Raw genomic sequence first — 19839 nt, 5'->3', positions numbered from 1 at the left:
TTTTTTTGATAAGTTCCCTTGATATTCTTGGCTTTTTGCTCTTATGTATGAATTTTATTATTTTTTCTAATTGTATAAAAATTTTTTTGGTAATTTGATTGATATGGCACCAAATCAGTAAATTAATTTAGGCAAGATTGTCATTATTATATTAGCTCAGCCTACCCATGAGCAATTGTTTTCCCAATTGTTTAGATCTAATTTTGTGTGAAAAGTTTTATAATTATGTTCATATAATTCCTGTATTTATCTTGGCAAATAAATTCCCAAATATTTTAATCTGTCTAAAGAGATATTAAAAGGAATTTCTCTTTCTAATTCTTGTTGCTGGACTTTGTTGGAAATATATAGAAATGCTGATGATTTATGTGGGTTTATTTTGTAGCCTGAAACTTTGCTAAGTATTATTTCAACTAGTTTTTTAGTTGATTCTCTAGGATTCTCTAAGAAAATACCATCATATCATCTGCAAAAAGTGGTAGTTTGTTTCCTCATTGCCTACTTTAACTCCTTCAATTTATTTTTCTTCTCTTATTGCTGAAGCTATTTCTAATACAGTATTAAATAACAAAAATATGGAATGCTTCACAAATTTGCATGTCATCTTTGTGCAAGGACCATACTAATTTTCTCTTTACTGTTCCAATTTTAGTAAGTGCTGCTGAAGCGAGCACGTCTGTTTAGCTTTTAAAGCCCTACACAGTGATTCCAGCCTATCTTTCTGGCCTTATCAGACATTACTGTCCTCCATCTCTCCATGACCCAACTCAACTGGCTTTCTCTTAATCCTCAAATACATACTACTCCATCTACATGCCTTTGCACTGGCTGTTTCATATGCCTGGAATTCCTTCCCTATCTCTCCCTTACAGAGCCTCTCTCTTCCTTTGTTGTTGTCATTATATGTCCTTGGTTTAGAAGAGGACCAGTGACATCATGGAGTGATGTCCTGACTTGCTCATGAGTTAGATTTAAATGAGGCAGAGTTGCACATCATCAGTCTTACCTTCTCTTCCAGGCATCTAAGCTCAGTGGCAGGACAAAAGTCAGGATGACTTGAGATGGCCTGGGATGAAGTGGATGAAGATGTAGCTCCAGGGGCAGCTAGGTAGTACAGTGGATAGAGCTACAAGCCTGGAGTTGGGAAGACCTGAGTTCAACTATGACCTTAGATACTTTCTATCTGTGTGACCCTGGGAAAGTCACTTAATCTAGGTTGCCTAGCCTTTGTCACTCTTTTATTTTGGAATTGATACTAAGACAGGTTTTTGTTTAATGTAGTTTCGGGCCCATTGTTTGCATTAACATTTTCTTGATGCTTCCTATAGCTTCCTCTTTTTCAAGCTACTTTGTACTTAACTTTGTTTTTATTAGCGTTATAGTTATATAGTATATATTTTTATGTGTACTTGTTTCTCTAAATTAGAATGTAAGCTTCTTATGAGTAGGGATGGTTTTCCTTTTTGTATTTATATCCCTAGTGCCTGGCATATAGTAGGTACTTATATACTTGCTGATTGCAGGGGAAGAGAAAGCATTTATTAAAAATCTACTAAATCCCAGGAACTATGTTATAGTTTTATAAATATTGTCTCACTTGATCCTCATAATAATCCTAAGATATCTGTGGTATTATTGTTCCCATTTTATAGTAAGTGACTTGTTCAGGGTCACACAGCTAGTAAATGTCTGAAGTTGAATTTAAATTCTGATCTTCTTGATTGGGGCCTGACGCCGTTTCCCCAGCTAACTGAATGCTTCTGATCCTTTGCAATTCTTGTCCAAATCTTTCTATAAATCCTCCCCACAAGATTTAGTCAAAATATTGAGCTTTCTTTGATTCTTTAAAAATTTCATTAATACCATTGTAAGATTCAAGCAGTCCATCTGCTATCTCTATCTAATCTAATTAGGCAATTTTCCCTTAAAATATATTGAAGACATCTTCAAAACTGGGTTGACGAAGAGGACTAAAGGACTCTCTGACTGTTGATATCATTGGTAGCCAGAGTATAAAATAGTCTTGAAGAAATCCAATTACTCTTGAATACTGGCCTGATGGACCTCATTAGACCCCACCAGAAAGGGAACTCAACCGAATCAAATAAGGGTGTTTTCTATGCATAACTTTGTTGAATATCCTTCTCCTGCTTCAGCTTTTTGTTAACTGTTGAACAATCTGTACATGTTTCATTTTGTTCTAATAGTGAACCTAAATTACCATGGGCCCAGAGGCAGGTCCACACCAGAACAATCTCACTACATGACTAGTCCACTTCCTTTTCTGTCCACATACCTCCATGCTTTTTTAAGTATCATTTCTTATATATAAGCTAAGACTTATAACACACAAAGCAAATCACAGGTAAGTTATATGGAATCTATAATTTCCTTCATTCACTCCTAGATAGAGACAGAAGCTACTTGTCATCTTCACACCATATCAAATGGTGAAAATAACCTCACAATAATAATATGATAATAATTCCAAAGAAGACCATAAAGCTGGTGGCAGTCATGAAACTGGGATCTTTATTATACTTGTTTACTGAAGGCTCTCTTCTATTGGTAGTTGAACAGGTAAAAAGTAAAATCCAACTATAAAAAGGGGAAATGCATGGCTGCATGTACACAAATACAGCAGAACTAAAGCAGTTCATAGATGTCAAACATGTAGCCCTATTCTCTTGAATGCAATCAGAATCAGATTAAACTGGAATTGAAAGATATTTAACAAAAATAAAAATACAATAAAACAGTTAATATTAATATTTTAAATATTCATTATATTGTATATAATATAAATAATGTTAGTATTTTCTTAATTAATATACACCTTCAGGGAGTACTATATATGGTTTAGTGGCCCCTTTTCTATTTGAGTTCGACACCAGAGGTATAATATATCAGAGGATCTGAGTTCAAAGCCTGACATTCCTCTCATTGCCAGTAAGGAAGTTATTTAAGCATTTCAGCCTCAGTTTCTTCATCTGTAAAATTAAGGCATTAGATTAGATCATCTCTGTGGTTCTAAAGCCTTCACTCCTATGACCTAGTATCACTATGGATGTCAAACTACACTTTAGACTGTAAATATAGTACTAAAAAATTTTAAGTCTGATATTAACAATGAGTAAGTAGCTGTAGGAACAATGAGGTAATCTTCCCATGATACCTAGAACTGGTTTGTTGCACTACTGGCCAGGCCCTTAAGTCAAAGACATACTGTGTCCATTTCAGAGTTTCACAGTTTATGAAGGATGGAGAATTTGGAGACAGGTCAAAGGTGAGTAATAAAGATAATTAAAGAGGATGAATGTAAGATACACGATAATAACTAAAAGCTGCATTTATTTAGTCTAGAGAAGAGAAAACTGTGGGGTAATATAATAACAACTGTCAAGTATATAAGAGGGTTATTAGTGAGTTCTGCCAACCCTCCTGAGAAAGAAGCAAGAGGAAATGGATTTAATCTGCAGCATGAAGGATTAGATTAGATTATACTGAAGAATTTCCTGACACCAAAGCTTGATAAACTTTGGGATGGGTTACAGAGAAAGGTAGCATAAAGACCTTCTATGAAGGTTTTAAAAAAGGGATTCTGATCATCCTTAGCATTGTAGGTGTGATCTTAAGATCAGGGGTTTGTATGTGTGTGATTATTCTTGTTATATAAGTGTTATTCTTAAATAATAGAAAGAATAAAACATTTTTGTGTGCAGACCCTGGCAGCTCTTGCTACACATCAAACTTTTCCTTTTAAAGGGTCGACCTACTGCATATCCCAGTCAGCAAAATACTGAGGAGTTTGACTTTCCTAATATACAAATTTTGAAGGCTCTCTGGTAGTAATATTGGTTACAAAAACAATAAAATCACAGAATTCAAACATCAATAGATTAAGGGTGTGACCAGGTTTTCTTAAAGCATGCAAGGTCCTTCCAGAAGCTCCCCAGAATTTGTCTTGGGCTTCCACTCCCCAATGCCACAGTCCTCTCTGGCTCACTTAGCTAAAGTCCTTTCTGCAGAAACTTTTACAAGGCAGGAGGTTTCATCCCAGTACAACAAAAGGCCGGATCCCAACCGCCGATCTGGGGTGAGAAGCAACTATGCAGTTTGCACTAGGGTAGGGCAGGGCAGGGTAGGGCTGGGGCTGCTGGGGCTCCAACTCCTCAGGTAGCCAGGATTGGTGGGGAGGGGGGCGGGGATGTGGAGACCTGGGATCAGCCCAAAGAGAAAACCCCGCGGGGAGGTTGCTCCTAGGAACTGGCTTCTCCGGAAGGCCTCTCCCATTGCAATGCAATCTAGGCGGTTTTTCCAGGTGCCTCTTCTGTAGGTTTCCCCCCTCCCACCTTCAGGGAGGTTGGTTGACAGCTTTAAGCCCCACTCCTTTTGCTAAGGGGCGGGGAAAACCGAGTTTATAACAGACTGAAGTGGATTGTACAATGGAATAAGTGAGGCAGGGGCATAACTAGAACTCCAATGCTAGTTGAAATGTTCCTTTCCTGCTCTTGGATCGGTTAGAGGAGAAAGGTGCATTTGGGCTGGATCAACTGCAGACAGCTGCTGATTTTCCTAAACCTCTAAAGGGTCCTCAGCCAGTTTCAGGGGAAGTTAATGATAATAGATTATATTTGCATACCAGTTCCACTGCAAGTCTTATTCAATTCTCTCGACCAACCCGCTGGGTAGTTAGTGCTAAAATAACGACTGCTCCCACCCATCCATCCCCCCACCTTTAACTACGAAGCCTGCGGCCACCATCTCCACTCCCCACACAGCCAGAAACCAAACCCCAACAATTTCATTTAATCTGAAGACTCTTCGCCTTTCACTCTCACCTAGCAAAAGAGGCTTTTAACTTCTGCGACTTTTCGGTCTCCTCTGCCAGCTGCTATAACTTTCTGGCACCTCTCAAAAAAGATAATGAACCCCCCCCCCCTTACTTAGTCCCGTCTCCACTTGTTCCAATATGCCAGGTGTGCTCTAATGGTCAGCCTGGTAATATAAGTGGAGAGATAATGGTGTTTTGTTTTGACATAATTTAGGTATTCATGAACGAACTAATTATTAGTTTTACATTTTACATATTAGCGACTGAAAAGTCTGAACCAAATTGCTTGGAATAGAATTTTCTGCCTGGAAGAGAATTCCTTTTCCCAGGACAAGTGAATTTGAAATACAAAAGCTGTCTAAATTTCAGAATCTATTCTCTTACCTTTACTTTTCTTTTATTCTCCCCACACCAAATAAACATCCTAATTGTTGTTCCCCATCAATTATCTTCCAAATCCGTCTACCTGCTTTTGCACAGACTGTGTTCCCCTAACTTGGAACAAACTACCTCCTCAACAAACCCCCTCTTAAGTCCTTTCAAAACTCAGCTAAACTGCCAGCTTCCTCAAAAGTCTTTCATCTTTTCCCTCAGATGCTTGTGACTCCAGATAAATAAGGTGGGGTTTTCTGGGTTATAGTTGTTTTGCTTATTTGTGTACTTGTTTCTTCCCACAATAGAGTATGAATTCATTGAGGGAAAGGAATGTTTTAACTTTTTACGTCAGCAATTCTTGACAAATAAGTGCCTAATAAATACTCATTGGTGGAGGTAGTCGATGTTCTGAGACGTCGATAGAATTGTTTGATTTGTGATTATGAATGGATTGATTGAATGTAATTTTCCGAGTTTAGGGGTTTCCTTTCTTCCCCGTACACGTTCTCGGCAAAACAAATAAATGTAAGAATCAAAACAAAAGTCTGCTTTGGCTTCAATTTCTGTATTTTTAAGTTAATTGAAAGGCAAATGAGGAGAGTCCGGGAGCCTGGAAGACTTGGGAGCAGAGGAAATTTTACTAAATGAAAGCTGTGCTGACCCAGAAAAGGACCAAGTCTCTCACCTCAAGGAACCCACGTTTTTAGAGGGGCAGTCTCCACAAAGGAGGTCAGAATTTGAGAGATTTGGGTTTAACTACTGCCTCGGACATATATTATTATTAGCACACAGAGTGAACACAAGAGTAAGTCACTTAACATTTCTGTGTCCCAGGCAACTGTATAAAACCTTTTTGTTTTGACTGGACCCCTGGTTCCAAAGGCTTAGGAAGCTCCCCCAAAGGAGGAGCCGTCTTCTAGGGCTTTATATTAACTTAACCTTTAGAAATAGCCACCTTCTTTGTAATTTAATAGTTTTATACAGCCAAGGCACAGAGAGGTCAAGTGATTTGCCCAGTCATTCCGCCATTAGAGTCAGAGGCAAGACTTGAACTTGGGTCTTACATCCCGGTTCTGTTCTAGACTCCTTAAGCCAGGCAGCCTTTCCCGTAGGACTAGTAAATCCTCCATGCATGAAATTGGATTTGGAACAAACATCTAAATCTGTTTAGTGTATGCACATTAGAGAATGGAAACGTATTAAACTAACAGATAATCAATTTTAAAAAGTGTTAAAAGTTTGTCTGAATTAGCCATAGGCTGCCTGCCTAACGCTTCACTTAGTGCTATGCAGACTTGGCCATAGCGTCACTTTGTCTTTGGGTGTGACTTTGGGTCCCTGGGTGTGTCTCCCTCGTAGGTAAGCCCCTTAGGGCTCGGCTCCAAACCATTTAACCGCTTAGGAAAAGTGAAAAGCTCCCAACCAACCCGCAAGCCGGCCGGGAGAAGGAAGTGTGCGCTTGGTTGAAGGGGTGGGGGAGGGTGCAACAGGTTTTGGGGCTGCTGTTTGCACTGGAAGGTGTATGGCGCTCAAAAGAGACTTTTCCGGTCTTCGGGAATTGCCCTAGCCACCTCCCTTCTGCTGTTTACTGCTAGCTCGCTCACTCCTTCCCTCCCTCCTAGGGTTGCCACCACACCCTCTTATAACTCCGCGCCCCTCAGCCCCCAAACTGTTTTTTTCTTCCCCTCCTCTGTTTTGGGACTCCACCACAGCTTTCCCTTAGAGCTTCGGCTGTTCCTGCCTAGGATCAGGCCCTGTTGTGACCCGCTCAGCACCCGTTTTCAGTTACCTCCCGGTCTGCTCCTGGCGTCCCCATCCTTCTCAATTTCTGCAGTCCTCAAGCCTTACCATTAGCCTCCCCCAATCCCAGGTGGCTCTGGCCCCTCCTCTCCCCTGGCCCCACACTCTCGGGGGTTCGGTCGGGTCCTCCCTCAAGGCTGTATCCGCCCCTCCACCCCCCGGCAGTCCCTTTCATTCATCCAGCCATTGTCTCCGGGTCGCAGCTGCCGCCCCGGCCCACTCCTCCCACTCTACAAGTCTGCCTCCTCCCCCACCGCTGCCACGTCTTGGTTTGAAGGAGCCAATGGAAAGGCGCCGCCAGGTGTCTCTCTTACCTGCACCACGTGGGGGAGGGTGGGCAGGTAGAGCCACATCCCCCAAACAGAAAAACCTTCAGCCATTGCGCGCGCGCCTCCCAGGGGTGCAGCCCTTCACTTTGCTTTTTGCATAGACGCACGGGCAATTAAATACAAAAAGGGCCAAGCCTCAGAAGCTTTCCTTCCCCCACCCCCCCTCCCTCCTGCCCTTGGTGTGTAGCACGGCCAGGTGTGGGGTAGAGTGGTTGCACTGCCTTTTGCACCAGTGGCGGCGAGGAGGGGGGTGGGTTTTCTTACTTTTTTTCTCTTTGTAAAAGAGATTGGCATCGGTTTTTCTTTTCGCTACTCCCTCGCCGCCTCTTCACTTCCCAGCCCCCCTTTCCCCCCTCCCCACTTATCGTCATGACGGCGTCTCCTGATTACTTGGTGGTGCTTTTTGGGATCACTGCCGGGGCCACGGGAGCCAAACTGGGTTCGGATGAGAAGGAGCTGATCCTGCTACTGTGGAAAGTGGTGGATCTGGCCAACAAGAAGGTATTTGTTTCTTGGCCCTTTTGTCCCACTTGTGGGAGCCGGGAAGAAGTTCGCTTTAAAGAAAGAGAGGAGAGAGGGGAGGAGAGGGCACAGGTAAGGACGGGGTGGTGGAGGTGGGCTCTGCTACCTGAGTGCCGGGGTCTAGAGGCCTCTGGAGCCTTCAGTGAAGTCCTTTCAGTCCCTCGAATTCTGGACCACGGAGAGTTAAGTTCAGATTTGGTGCTGAGGGTACAGTACCTGGAGGACACAATATAAGAACTGAGCAAGGCCCTCTCCTTACTTCCCCGGGGCAACCTGAAGCTCCCAATGGGGTTTGAGAATTTACTGCGCCCGCTGTCTCCCTATCCCACTAGAACTAGCAGATCGGCAGGACACCGCCAGACTTAACCGACAGCAGCCAGTATATGAAATAAAGGCTTTTATTATCCGACCAGATTCCCCAGAGACTTGAGGGGGGGAGGCCTCGGGGATTGGAGTGAGTAAAGAAGGGTTAGGAAAGCAACCTGTGGGAACTAAGAAGGGGGCGGAGGGACGGGAGGGGGGCACTGACCCCTACTTTTCCTCCCTCCGGAGGTGGGACAGTTGCATGAAGTACTAGTTAAACCGGACCACTTGGAATTGACGGAGGACTGCAAAGAAGAAACCAAGATCGACGCCGAAAACCTGTCCTCAGCCCCGCAGCTGGAGCAAGCCCTCAGACAGGTGACAGACAGCCCCTGTCCCACCAACCCCACCTTTACTTTCCCTAGACCCTCCACTCCCTCCCTGCCAGAGCTCCTGGCGTCCGTCGGCGCCCTAACTCTGCTGCTAGGGCTGGGGAGGGGCGGTGCACTAAGGCCGAGCCCTGGCGTGGGGAAGCTCCAGACCTCGTGGGAGGAAGCCGCTGTAGTGGGATTGGAGCTAGTTGGGGAACAAACTACCTGGAGCCTTTTTTGAAGATTCCCTCCTTCACTCCCACAACAGTATTTGAATAACTTCTCGAATTCTCTCCAACTTGGGTCAAGAGAGCTATTTTTATTGTCAAACTGGCTTCAAGCCCAAGGGAGGGAAAAGCTTCATAATCACAGATTTCCTTGCTACCCCCAACCCCCAAAGACCCACAGCGATTGTAACTCAATATAAGGCGGGACACGAAACTGGGTTGGATAGAGTGTCCAGAGATCCTTTGGCGCGGGTGAGGCAGCTCCGTCCTGGCTTCTCTGAGGTCCTAACCCACCACTCGGGACACCTGAAGGCACTACTCCCTCCTACCTGCTGCCTTTCAAGAGGTTTGTAGGTCCTCTATGACTGTACTTCCGTAGCTTGGGGGCTTCTGGTCTTGGGAGGAATCTCCTATTTTTTTCTAGTAAACTGCGGTCTGTCTGGATTGGGGGAAGTGCTTTATAGCTCACCTGTGACCTTTTTGAAAGACAGCAGCAAACTTTGTAGGCTGGCTCTTCTCTTTTCCAGCTTGGGATCTCAGTCCAACCACTTAGGTGAGAGTCTGAGGTTTGAACAGACTGCATTATTTGTTTGTGAGGCATTGACCCAGGAAAAGGATACTAGACTTCAAAAGGTGAAGGCACACGTAGGATTAGTTCGACAACGCAGACCACTGCTTATAGATGCATCGTGTAAGGATGTAGTGTATTTCTGATAAATGCTTGTATTTTAAGTACCAGAAAATTCTGCTTTGCTTGACACCAGGTTATTTACTTTATGGTGTCATTTGACATTCTTTAGAGACCACATTCAAAGAAGTAAAACCTAGGATGGGAACAAATACTTTGTCTGGATTCTGAGTTTTTGTAACCATCTCAGAAGGGCGGTTTCTTTGTAAGTGAATGCTTCAGACATCTACCAAAAGCTACTGGGACATTAATTTCACCCGTACAGCCTACTGATGAAATGAAAACTCAAGACACACACCAATAATAACCACTTTTTAAAACAAGAATTTATGAGCAAAAGGACACCTCTTAAGAGGTTTTCTCCTTCTGTGTCCTATGACATTGATATCCTGGACTAGATCAAAAAGTCCCTTGGAGGGAAAGGAGATAGATGTGTGAGGAAGTTTTATGAAAGCTTTTCTCCTTTATTGTTGCCCTGGGCAGCATTTGTGCATCACTTGCCAGAAGTTAACATGTGTTTCCTTGAGTATGGCTAAGTGGAACACTTTTCGCAGTTGAACAGCTTGTAAATCTGTTTATCAGTTGTATCCTCCTGTGTGTCTTCCTTTCAGTTCAATCAGTCTGTGAGCAACGAACTGAATATCGGGGTGGGGACTTCCTTCTGTCTCTGTACTGATGGCCAGCTTCATGTCCGGCAAATCTTGCACCCTGAAGCTTCCAAAAAGGTAAGAGGACTCTATAAGGAAAAGACCTGATTTGTGTATCAGAGGTTAGGTTGTTTTATAAAATTTTTATTTAACTTGAAAAATGAAGATATGACACTTTAATAGAAAAGTGTTTCATTAAATTACTAAAGTGGGTTGAACTATTGAAATTTGAAGTGATTAAGAATACAGGTTTTTTTAACTAAAAAAAAAAAAACCCCAGCATTCTTTTGGGATTTCTATTTTGATTAGGTTTTAGAAATACTTAGCATTCTTAAGCCTTTTCAGAGTGTGATGTGGTATTTGTGATTATGTTGGAATATACTTTTTAGAAAGATGAAACCAATCAATCAATAAACGTTTAATATCAATTTACTATTTGCCAGTCCTTGTTCAGCACAGGACAGGATGTTTCTAATTTAAGAGCTTGCCTAAAAATTTTTTTTAATTAAAAAAACAAAAAATCTTTTGTGCCATTGAACTTCCTCTGTGTTGAAAAAGCTTGATTCTAATTTACGATCATCATTCTTTAATTCTGCCTTTTCTGGGGGGAAAACAGACATTAAAGGATTCTTATATAATATGGAGAAATTTTCAGAAGTGAAAATTTTAGACTAAGCTACATAACACATTTGTATTTTTTTTATGAATTAAGGTTGTAGTATTTAAGTATTAAAGACCACAATGCCAGTTTCTCTAAACTCTAGGGGTACCTGAATTGCCCAATTTTGCTTTTATTTCTTTTTCTGATTTTTTTTTCTAAAATGGAGAAATTTAAGGAGTGAGAAAATCTGAAAGTTGGTGTTGATTCAGTGTTCATTCTGGAGAAAGTTTAGAGACAATATGTACAGTACAGTTATATATTCATAATAAATTGATGTTTAGGAATTAAATTGGAATGAACCAAATGATTTGATGATAATAGACATTCAGGTGTTTGGTTTTTTTTCATAGTGACCTGAATGCTTTTTATTTAACTGTATAAACTCAGTGGCTTAGAATAATAACTTTTAGTAGGTAATTAGTCAAAGCTGCTTTCCTTTTGTTTTATTATACATAGTATTGAAAAGGTACATTTATGTACTGCTAATCTTCTTTTAAGCAGTGCTTTACCACAATGCGGTTACTCAGCTTAGTTACAAAAAAAAAAAAGGTCCAAATAATAGCAAAAATAACATTCAATTCAGGCTTTTATTGAATGTCTACCTGCTAGGGGTAGGAACTGTTAGGTCCTGGGAAACATTTTTTTTAAGTTCTTAAGGAGTTGAAATGTTCAAAAACTATACCATTTCCTATGTAATGTGTATAGAAATTCAACAATAAAGTCTCCTTAAAAGAATAATGAAGCTTGTATGTCGGAAGAAAAATAGATAACTGAAAGAAAAAATAGAAGACCAATTATGTATACTGTGACCATTTTCTGTTTGAGACTTGATATAGAAAATACAGAAAACTCCAAAAAATAGCAGGATAAACTTGCCTTAGAGTAAAAATGTTTATGGCAAAAGCGCATAATTACTGTTTCAGGAATCCTAAGAAGTGACTTTTTACCTCTTAAACTACAAGTACTGACTACAAAGATTGAATGAGATTGGTTTCATAAGGAAGTGATGCAAACTAGCCTTTTTCTTACTACACCGCATGTGACTAACGTGCATAAAACAATAGTAAAACAATTTTTAAGACTTCTTTTAAGAGTTTTTGTTCAAATGGATACTCAAATTGTTTTGATAATCATGAAACCATATATTTGATGTCTTTGTGTGGTTCTGATGAATGGCCCTTTTTTTGCCTTCAATTTAGTATTTGGTCAAATAAACATTTATTAAGTGCCTCCTATGTGCCGGGCACTTAGATACAAAGAAAGGCAAAAGACAGCTCCCCTCTCTAAGGGAGCTAACAATCTAATGGGCTTCTGGAAGAAACTTCTCTGGGCTCAAATGCTTTTTTAAAATTTTATTAATTTAACTTCTTATTTATATTGCTGTTACTTACCAATGATTCTTTGCTGTTCCCCTTCCTCTCCAAATAGAAAGAATCCTTCCTAATATCAAAGAATTGTAGTAAAAGAAAACAATTCAACATAGCCACATCAGAAAAATCATGCCTCATTCTACACCAATAATCTACTACTTCTGCCAAGAGGTGGGAGGCATGCCAGAACTGTTTTAAAAGAACAGTATAAAATCTATTTCCATCTCTGTGGTTAGACAAAAACAGTTGCTTAAAGTATTAAACAGTTGGTAAAGTTATTTTACTTATTTAGTTTTGGAATGTACTGACTTTAAATGAGCAGATTTAGGTTTATTAGGTAAGAGTACTATTAAAATTAATCTTAAACTCTGCACATAGCATCATAGTTTTAGAACCAAAATGGACTTTTAGGGACTATTTATTTGAACCCCTTCATTTTACAGTTGAGGAACTAAACCCCAGAGAAGTGATTTGCCCAAGGTCACATGGTGGCAGTAAACTTTAGAGCTGAGATCAGAACTGGGACCTCTGACTTCTAATCTTTTTTTCACTTAATTTGCTGTCTTCCATCTGGTGGGGAGACACCAGATAAGTGCTTAGTAACAAAGAAAGAATAAATTCCCCTCTGTTAAATCGCAAAGCAAATAAACACATGAAGATAATCAGGAGTTGATTATACTTACAACAGGCGCTCCTATGGAAATTAAGAATTTCTAATATTTTTATACTTTCCAGAATTGCACTATATTGTAAGCCCTTTGGAGGTAGGGACTACTAAATTTTGTCTTTGTAGCCCTTGCTTCTATCATAGTACCTCCACTGCAGTGATTGCTTTTAATCAATCAGTTTGTGCCTTAGTAGAGTTTAACTATAAAATGATACAGTAATTTAAATTTGAGGTTAAGACAGAAATAATATCAAATTCTAATACAGCTTTGTGTGTTCTTTGGTAATGGCAAAATTGAAAGGATCGGCTTTGCCATTTATAGGTACTGATCAAGGCTTATATAGTTAAAATGCAATATTGACATCAAGGTAGTCAAATAAAAGAAATGGGAATATGGATGGAATGTATTAAAGCTTTAGAATGAGATGACATGGTATATGTGGTAGCCTTTCCCAAGTGTTAAATTTTTGTTTTTTTATTGATTTTGAGATTTCATGGAATGAAATCATACAAATTCAAATTATAGCAGGCCATTGTTTTTAAGATTTGGGAACATTAGATAAGATACAATTTAGCTATGAGTAACTACCTTGTCCTTTCTCAGAATGTATTATTGCCTGAATGCTTCTACTCCTTTTTTGATCTCCGGAAAGAATTCAAGAAGTGTTGTCCTGGTTCACCTGATATTGACAAATTGGATGTTGCAGCAATGACAGATTGTATCCTTTTAATTATTGGGATCCAAACAAATCAGCTATCCAGTGAAAAGACGGTTTATAGACCTATGTGGAGGCATCAACTTAGAATCTTGGTGAATGTACTTTGAAAAACAATGTTATAATTGACTTTTTTAAAGGAGATCATAGGTAAAGAAGACATGGCCCAGCATGATTCTACACTGAGATAGTAAAACTAATATTTGAAGTACAAGCATATTATTCTAAAATACTTTCCTGTTCTACTGAGTTTGAGCAAGGAAAACAATTGGAGATGGATTTTGTTAATAGATTAACTACATTTATAATTCACTTCTGTGAAGATGACTTGTTTGGCTTACTGTTTTTTCATGGAGATTAATTGAAATAGAAATCATTACCTTCCCCATCATTTATACCCCAGTCTTACCTATCAAATCTTAGCACCACGGGTAGAATCATAAATGGAGAGCCAGATGATAGTTCTGGCCAATCTAGACCAATGCTTTTACAAGTAAAGAAACTGAAGCCCAAGGAGGTTAAGCAATTTGGACAGGGACATAGTGGTACTATCTGAGGTGGTTCCTTTCACTCAAAATTCAGTGCCTTTTCCAAGGGTATTTGGTCCTTTTGGGGGAATATATTGGTTCTTTACTTGGCTTTGGGTTTCTTGGGAATTAATTAGAATTTTTATTCTTATTTTTTGTCTTTTTTTTTTCTCATGAGCACCTTTGACCCTATCCAAACTCTTTTGTAAAATTGTTCCCAATAATCTCAGCTAAACTATATTCTACATATCTCTATGAAAACTTGGGTTATGTTTGATTTATCTGAATATACTAACATTGTATGTATTTTTATCTTATGTAATATGGAGAAGTTTGGTGTCCATAAACCTACTAGTGATCTTTAATGACAAACATTACTTTCTTCTTCACAGTACTAATAAACAGTAACAGCATTCTGATACATAAATAAGGAAAGCAAATTATAGAATTGATCAAGCTTTCCCCTCCCCAAAGGTACTGAAATAGTTGGATCTCAGATTCAAATTTCTAGACATTTTAAAAATTATTAAATTTGCCTTTAAACTTTGAATATTTTTACTGGGCTTCTTAGTGAATATCAATATTTTAAGCATTGTAATAACTAAAATATTTTATTTTAGAAATAGCCTTCTTAGTGCAACTAGGTAGAGATGGGAGGTGCTGGGTTCAAATCTAACATCAAACCCTTTCTAGCTGTGTGACCCTAAACAAATCACTTAACCCCAATTGCCTAGCTAATCTTACTACTCTTCTGTCTTGGAACTGATACTTCATGTGGATTCTAATGGTAAGGGTTTTTTCTTAAAAATAGCCTTCCTGGCCAACTTTCCATTTACTGAATTCGGGGTAATTTGTCTTATTTAGGATTGATTGATTAGAGTTAAGGTTTGTGTTTTAAGTTTTAACAATGTACTGTTACTTTAGCATGACTAGTTCTTGGAGGAGGATGAAAGACAGTTCCCCCAAGTTCTCTTAGATCGGTGGCTTTACTACTCATCAGTATCTTAATACAAACTTTGGGGCAAGCTAGGTAGCACATTGGATAGAGTGCCAGACCTGGAGTTGGAGGGAGCTGGCATCAAATCTGACCTTAGACATTTCTTAGCTGTATGACCCTGGGCAAGTCACTTAAGCCTGATTACTTAGCCCTTTTTAAAAAATACTAACTTTGAAAGATTTTGAATATTTAAAATAAGTCATTCATACTACCTTCAACTCTTTAAAAATGTATAGTCAAAAAACTCTTGGAAAATCTGTACAATGGAGCAAAATAGGCAACAGGTTATCTTAAGAGAGAAGGAATCATTATAGAAAGATTAATAATCTCAGTAATGCTAATAGAAATAGGAAACATTTTATGTTCTAGATGAATATGGAAATTGCAATTTACTATTTGAGATATAAGTGAGAATTTTTAAAAACTGTCAGTCACAACTAGATTGGTAGTTTTCTTAATTGTGCTAATCATTACATTTATCTTCTGCAACTCAAGCAAGACCTGTTAAAAGTTTAACATTTGCTTTGGAGGTTTATTATTTTCATATATATAATCTGGTCTACTTAGTATGAATTGAGTGATTATTTTTTATACTTTTTTCCCTGACAGTCTTTATTTTTTTTAAATAAACTTTTTTGTCTTTACATTCATATTTCCCAATGTATTCCCTTCCCTTTCCACTCTTAGAGAGCAATCCCTTGCCACAAAGAATTTTTTTTAAAAAGAGAAAAAACAATTCATCAAAACTAACCAATATATTGAAAAAGACTGACATTATATGCAGTATTCTCTATCCATAGTCAAGATAACTGTTTTAATACATCCAGTTAGCACTTCTGATATGTTTATCCAAAATATTTTTGTTAATTGATATTCACAGGACTATTTAATCTCTTGTGCTCTTAATGTAGTTTCACTGTAGACTGGTTATAGGACTTAAAATTTAAAAGCTACACTTTTGAAGTTTCACAAATTTTGATGGTTGAACAAGGCACTATGCAAAAGGTCTTTTGGGTAGCACTTGATTGAAGTTATGATATCAGATCTCCTACAGAGTCTTTTTGGGTAGATTCCCAGAAATCCTGGCGATAACAATTCTGAACTGTGAAATGGCTACTGTATGTAGCTAAAGAAACAAACATTTAGCCTGAACTTATTAAAATGTGTTCAAAGGCTTGTATAATGTCTGGATAGAAGTACCTCTTGCAAATTTAATATGGGCAGATAATAAATCCAGTACAAAACTAGGGCACCTTTTTTTGGTAATTATTTTATAAGAAAAACAACTTTATCAGAGTGCAGTTTCTCTGGAGTATTTTGATAGCATAGAAAGGATTTTTCAGAACTGTTGGAAGTTTTCTTTTTGCTGGATCTTTTTGGTTTTGTGGGTGTGGGAATCTTAGTTTTTGTTGAACAAGGATATTGAGAGATTATGTCATATCCATGGTCACACAACTAGTAGAGCTGGTGTCAGAAGCAAGAGTTGATAGTTCCCAAATGGTCCTCCATCCTTTATACCATCCTTCTTATTTTTGCTATCTTGGAAAAATACTCAGTGAAATATGAAGTGAGCTTTCAATCTTTTTAGGACTCTTTTCCTTGATGAAAATACTGTTCAAGGTGTCTTTGGATTTGAATCTAAATAGCACAGTGAGTGTGTGTACACGTGAACATGTGTGCACACTGATTGCATATGTGTTAAACCTGTGATGATTTAATTTATTTTGTAATGCCTATTCAGAGAGTTCCTTTCACTGATACATGAGCAACATTTCTTCAGGTCAAATGGAGCCATCTGGAACTGCATTTCAAAATTTTTATGAGTGTCCTTATCTATGCAAAACAGCTTCATGATGCTTGAAATGGAGGTCCATTCTGTACTTTAAGGCCACAAAAAGGCTGTCTTTCTAAAGTGTTGGGATGACAGTGTGGAATCCAGAACTTGATGAGCATGTTCAGGTCTTTAAGCTTAAATGTCCTGTTGGCAATTTTGTGGCACTGTTAGCCAAGTAGATAGGGAGTCATGTGCCTGAGGATTACCTGCTCAACCTGGTCAACCAGTGTGGGAGTGAAAGGAACATCTTTTAGCCAATTCTTGTCTAGCAGAGATTGATAGTTTTTATAGGATTTAGGGGATTACAAAATCTCTTTCATCTGCAAATGGTCCATTTTCTGGACAGTGCTTCATTCTTTGTGATTTCTCTTGACATAGAAGAGAGGTATTCCCCTTTATACAAAATGAAGGCATAGGGAAGCCAGGCAATGTGCTGCCAGATGCCTGCTAGTATTTATAAAGAGCACTAAGGTTTTTTACAAAATTTATTTATTTATTACCAATTACATGTAATAACAAAGTTTCTACAGAAGTTTTCCCAAGTTATATCATTGACCTTATCTCCCTCCCTCCCTCCCTCCCCTCTCCTGGTACTGGCAGGTGATTCGATCTGGTTATATGTGTATTATCAGAGCATTAAGATTTGCAAGGAGTTTTTCCTATATTATCTCATTTGATTTCTTCAGATTATGGAACACACTGCTTATTTTATCTTCCCAATTGATTTTTATGTATCATAAATTTTATGTATCATAAATTTGGACCTGGTGGATGTTCTTGGAAATTAGCACTGCAACTAACTGCCTTTTGTCTTAGTTTTATGTTTCAAAGCATTTTATGATCACTTTTTGTTTTTATTTACATCACATTCATTTTCATATATCTATATCTATATTCCTCCCTATGTATATAACATTTATCTAGCCCTTGGAACAAAGAATAAAAAAGAGGTGGAGGAAAAGTCAGTTGCCAAACCCAACCAGCACAACAACTTTGACAGGATATGCAATATTCCACACCCATAGCCCTATACTTTGGCAGAGAATGTGGAGGAAGGCATGTTTTCTCGTCAATAACACAGTGTTAAACTTGTTATAATTTTGCAATGTTCAGCTGAAATGGCATTCTTAGAGATTTCAATAAATATTTTACAAACCAACTAGGATATTGATGATGAACCTATGGCATAGGTGCCAAAGATGGTATGCAGAGCACTCCCCCCCCATCGCAGTCATTACTAGAAAGGCAGAGGGACTCAGGTGGAGCTGCTCCTGATAGTGTCTTTTCACATCTTCTGCCTAGCAGCCCACTGGGAGCCCACAGTAGGTAAGGTAGGCAGCTCACAGGCAGCAGAGTACTTGGGCTACTCTCCTCCTCCTCTACTTGCTGAGGATATTCCTCACTTCACCCACCTAGCAGTCCAATGGGAGCACTTCCTCCCTCCCCTATGTGTGTGTGTGCGAATGGGTTGCACTCACCTCTAAAAGTTTCACCATCACTGACCCAAGAAATAAGAGAATGTTGTCCCCCTTATGGATGAGGAGAATGATTGGGGAAAAGAATTCATTATGGGTGTTTGGGGAACAAATTAAGGACTTTGTCTCAAATAAGTCTAGTGCTCTCATTGTATTTGGTGCTCTGAGTGCCTCCAGAAGTTCTCTATATACTTATGGGTTTTCTTATTGCCCCTAACCATTGCTCAGGTATTACATCTACTGGAGGAGAACTCCCTAGGACCTCTTTTGATATCAGACTTGTGAGTTTTCAGAAAATACATTGTCATCAGGGAAAAAAAGGGAAACCTGGCAGGAAGAAACATTATGTAGATTGATGGATGCCAGCTGCCTTTTCCTTAAACAGGTGAATCATTGCAGCATTGGAACTAGTAAAATTGTGGCTTCTGGGATTTTTGATTCAGGAATTATTCTAGATCTTTTAGGAAACACTACATTCTGGGGAAAATGGTGTTTAGAAACATTTTATTGGTTACTGAGCAAATGTGCCTTTTTGGTGTGATTTTTTTTTCTTTTCAAGAGTTCTATAAAATAGTGAGCATTTTTAGAAGCTTGTATAAAGTAGTATAAAGTAATGATATAGTTCTTAATATGTTGATTGCGCCATTAGTCAGGACCTGATTATTTGTGGTTTAACCAGGGTTTCAGCTATTGGCAGTTCTTTTTGCTTTTGGATACTCTTAATTCAGAAATTAAAAATCTCATCAATTTAGATACTTAGCATCATGAACAAATAAATTGTTAGCCTAAGAAGATATTAAGGAAAAAAACATTTGCATCAAATTCATTTGATAAAGATCCAATGCCCAAATAATAAAGAGAATTAACATTAATATCTAAGACAAAGAGCCATTACTCCAATGGTAAGTATTCAAAGGATAGAAATAAGATTCTCAAAAAAGGATCCTAAACAATTAATAGGCATATGGAAGATTACTTCAAATCAATAAATATTTCTGTGCCTATAGCAGATCATGTAATCATATTGGGGATTTAAAGATGAACAATTACTGAGTCTAGCCCTCAAGGTACTAATAAAATAAATGATAATTAAACTAACTCAGGTTTTATTTTAAAACCAGGAAAGTTGTCAAAGAAAATAGATGGAAATAGTCACTGTCAGCGGGACTGATGAAATGCAGGTATCCTAGTACAATCTTGAAGGATTTGGGAATTGACTTAATTTTGGAAGGCAGTCTGATATTAGGGTAAGACACTATCTAAAATGTTAAACAATTTATGGTGCCTAAATGTATGATGATCATGAAAAAAATCAGTCATACAGAAATGAAAGAAGAAATCAGTCATATGAAAATATTTATATGAACCAATTCAAAGTACAATGAAAATTTATACCTATATATTAAATTACTCAATATAAATAGAAAAAAGTGAAACTGAGTTTAGTATGATTATAATGGTTCATCCTTGGGCATGAAAAAGTACCTAGTCATGGC

General features: G+C 38.5%; 1 protein-coding gene and 1 non-coding gene across 6 annotated transcripts in view; one reads left to right on the top strand and one right to left on the bottom strand.

Moving 5' to 3' along the window:
* Window positions 1–569: 569 nt before the first annotated feature.
* On the bottom strand, window positions 570–672 carry LOC130458589 (U6 spliceosomal RNA). The gene has a single exon (XR_008918004.1). It is a non-coding gene; the product is annotated as a U6 spliceosomal RNA (small nuclear RNA).
* Window positions 673–7365: 6693 nt separating this feature from the next.
* The window catches only part of ESRP1 (epithelial splicing regulatory protein 1), a 101954-nt gene continuing 89480 nt past the window's right edge, over window positions 7366–19839 (top strand). The window contains exons 1-4 of one of the 5 annotated variants that reach the window (XM_001379464.5): window positions 7366–7839; window positions 8413–8541; window positions 10061–10174; window positions 13399–13513. In XM_001379464.5, coding sequence (XP_001379501.2) covers window positions 7708–7839; window positions 8413–8541; window positions 10061–10174; window positions 13399–13513 — 490 coding nt within the window. In that variant the 5' untranslated portion in view covers window positions 7366–7707. The remainder of the gene's footprint in view (window positions 7840–8412; window positions 8542–10060; window positions 10175–13398; window positions 13514–19839) is intronic. The other 4 variants (XM_007488122.3, XM_007488123.3, XM_007488124.3 and 1 more) reach the window with 4 other exon arrangements.

The sequence above is a fragment of the Monodelphis domestica genome, chromosome 3 (assembly GCF_027887165.1).
Source record: "Monodelphis domestica isolate mMonDom1 chromosome 3, mMonDom1.pri, whole genome shotgun sequence".
Classification (NCBI taxonomy): domain Eukaryota; kingdom Metazoa; phylum Chordata; class Mammalia; order Didelphimorphia; family Didelphidae; genus Monodelphis; species Monodelphis domestica.
Note: the sequence above shows the minus strand (reverse complement) of the source record. Positions and strands in the feature narration are given on the sequence as shown.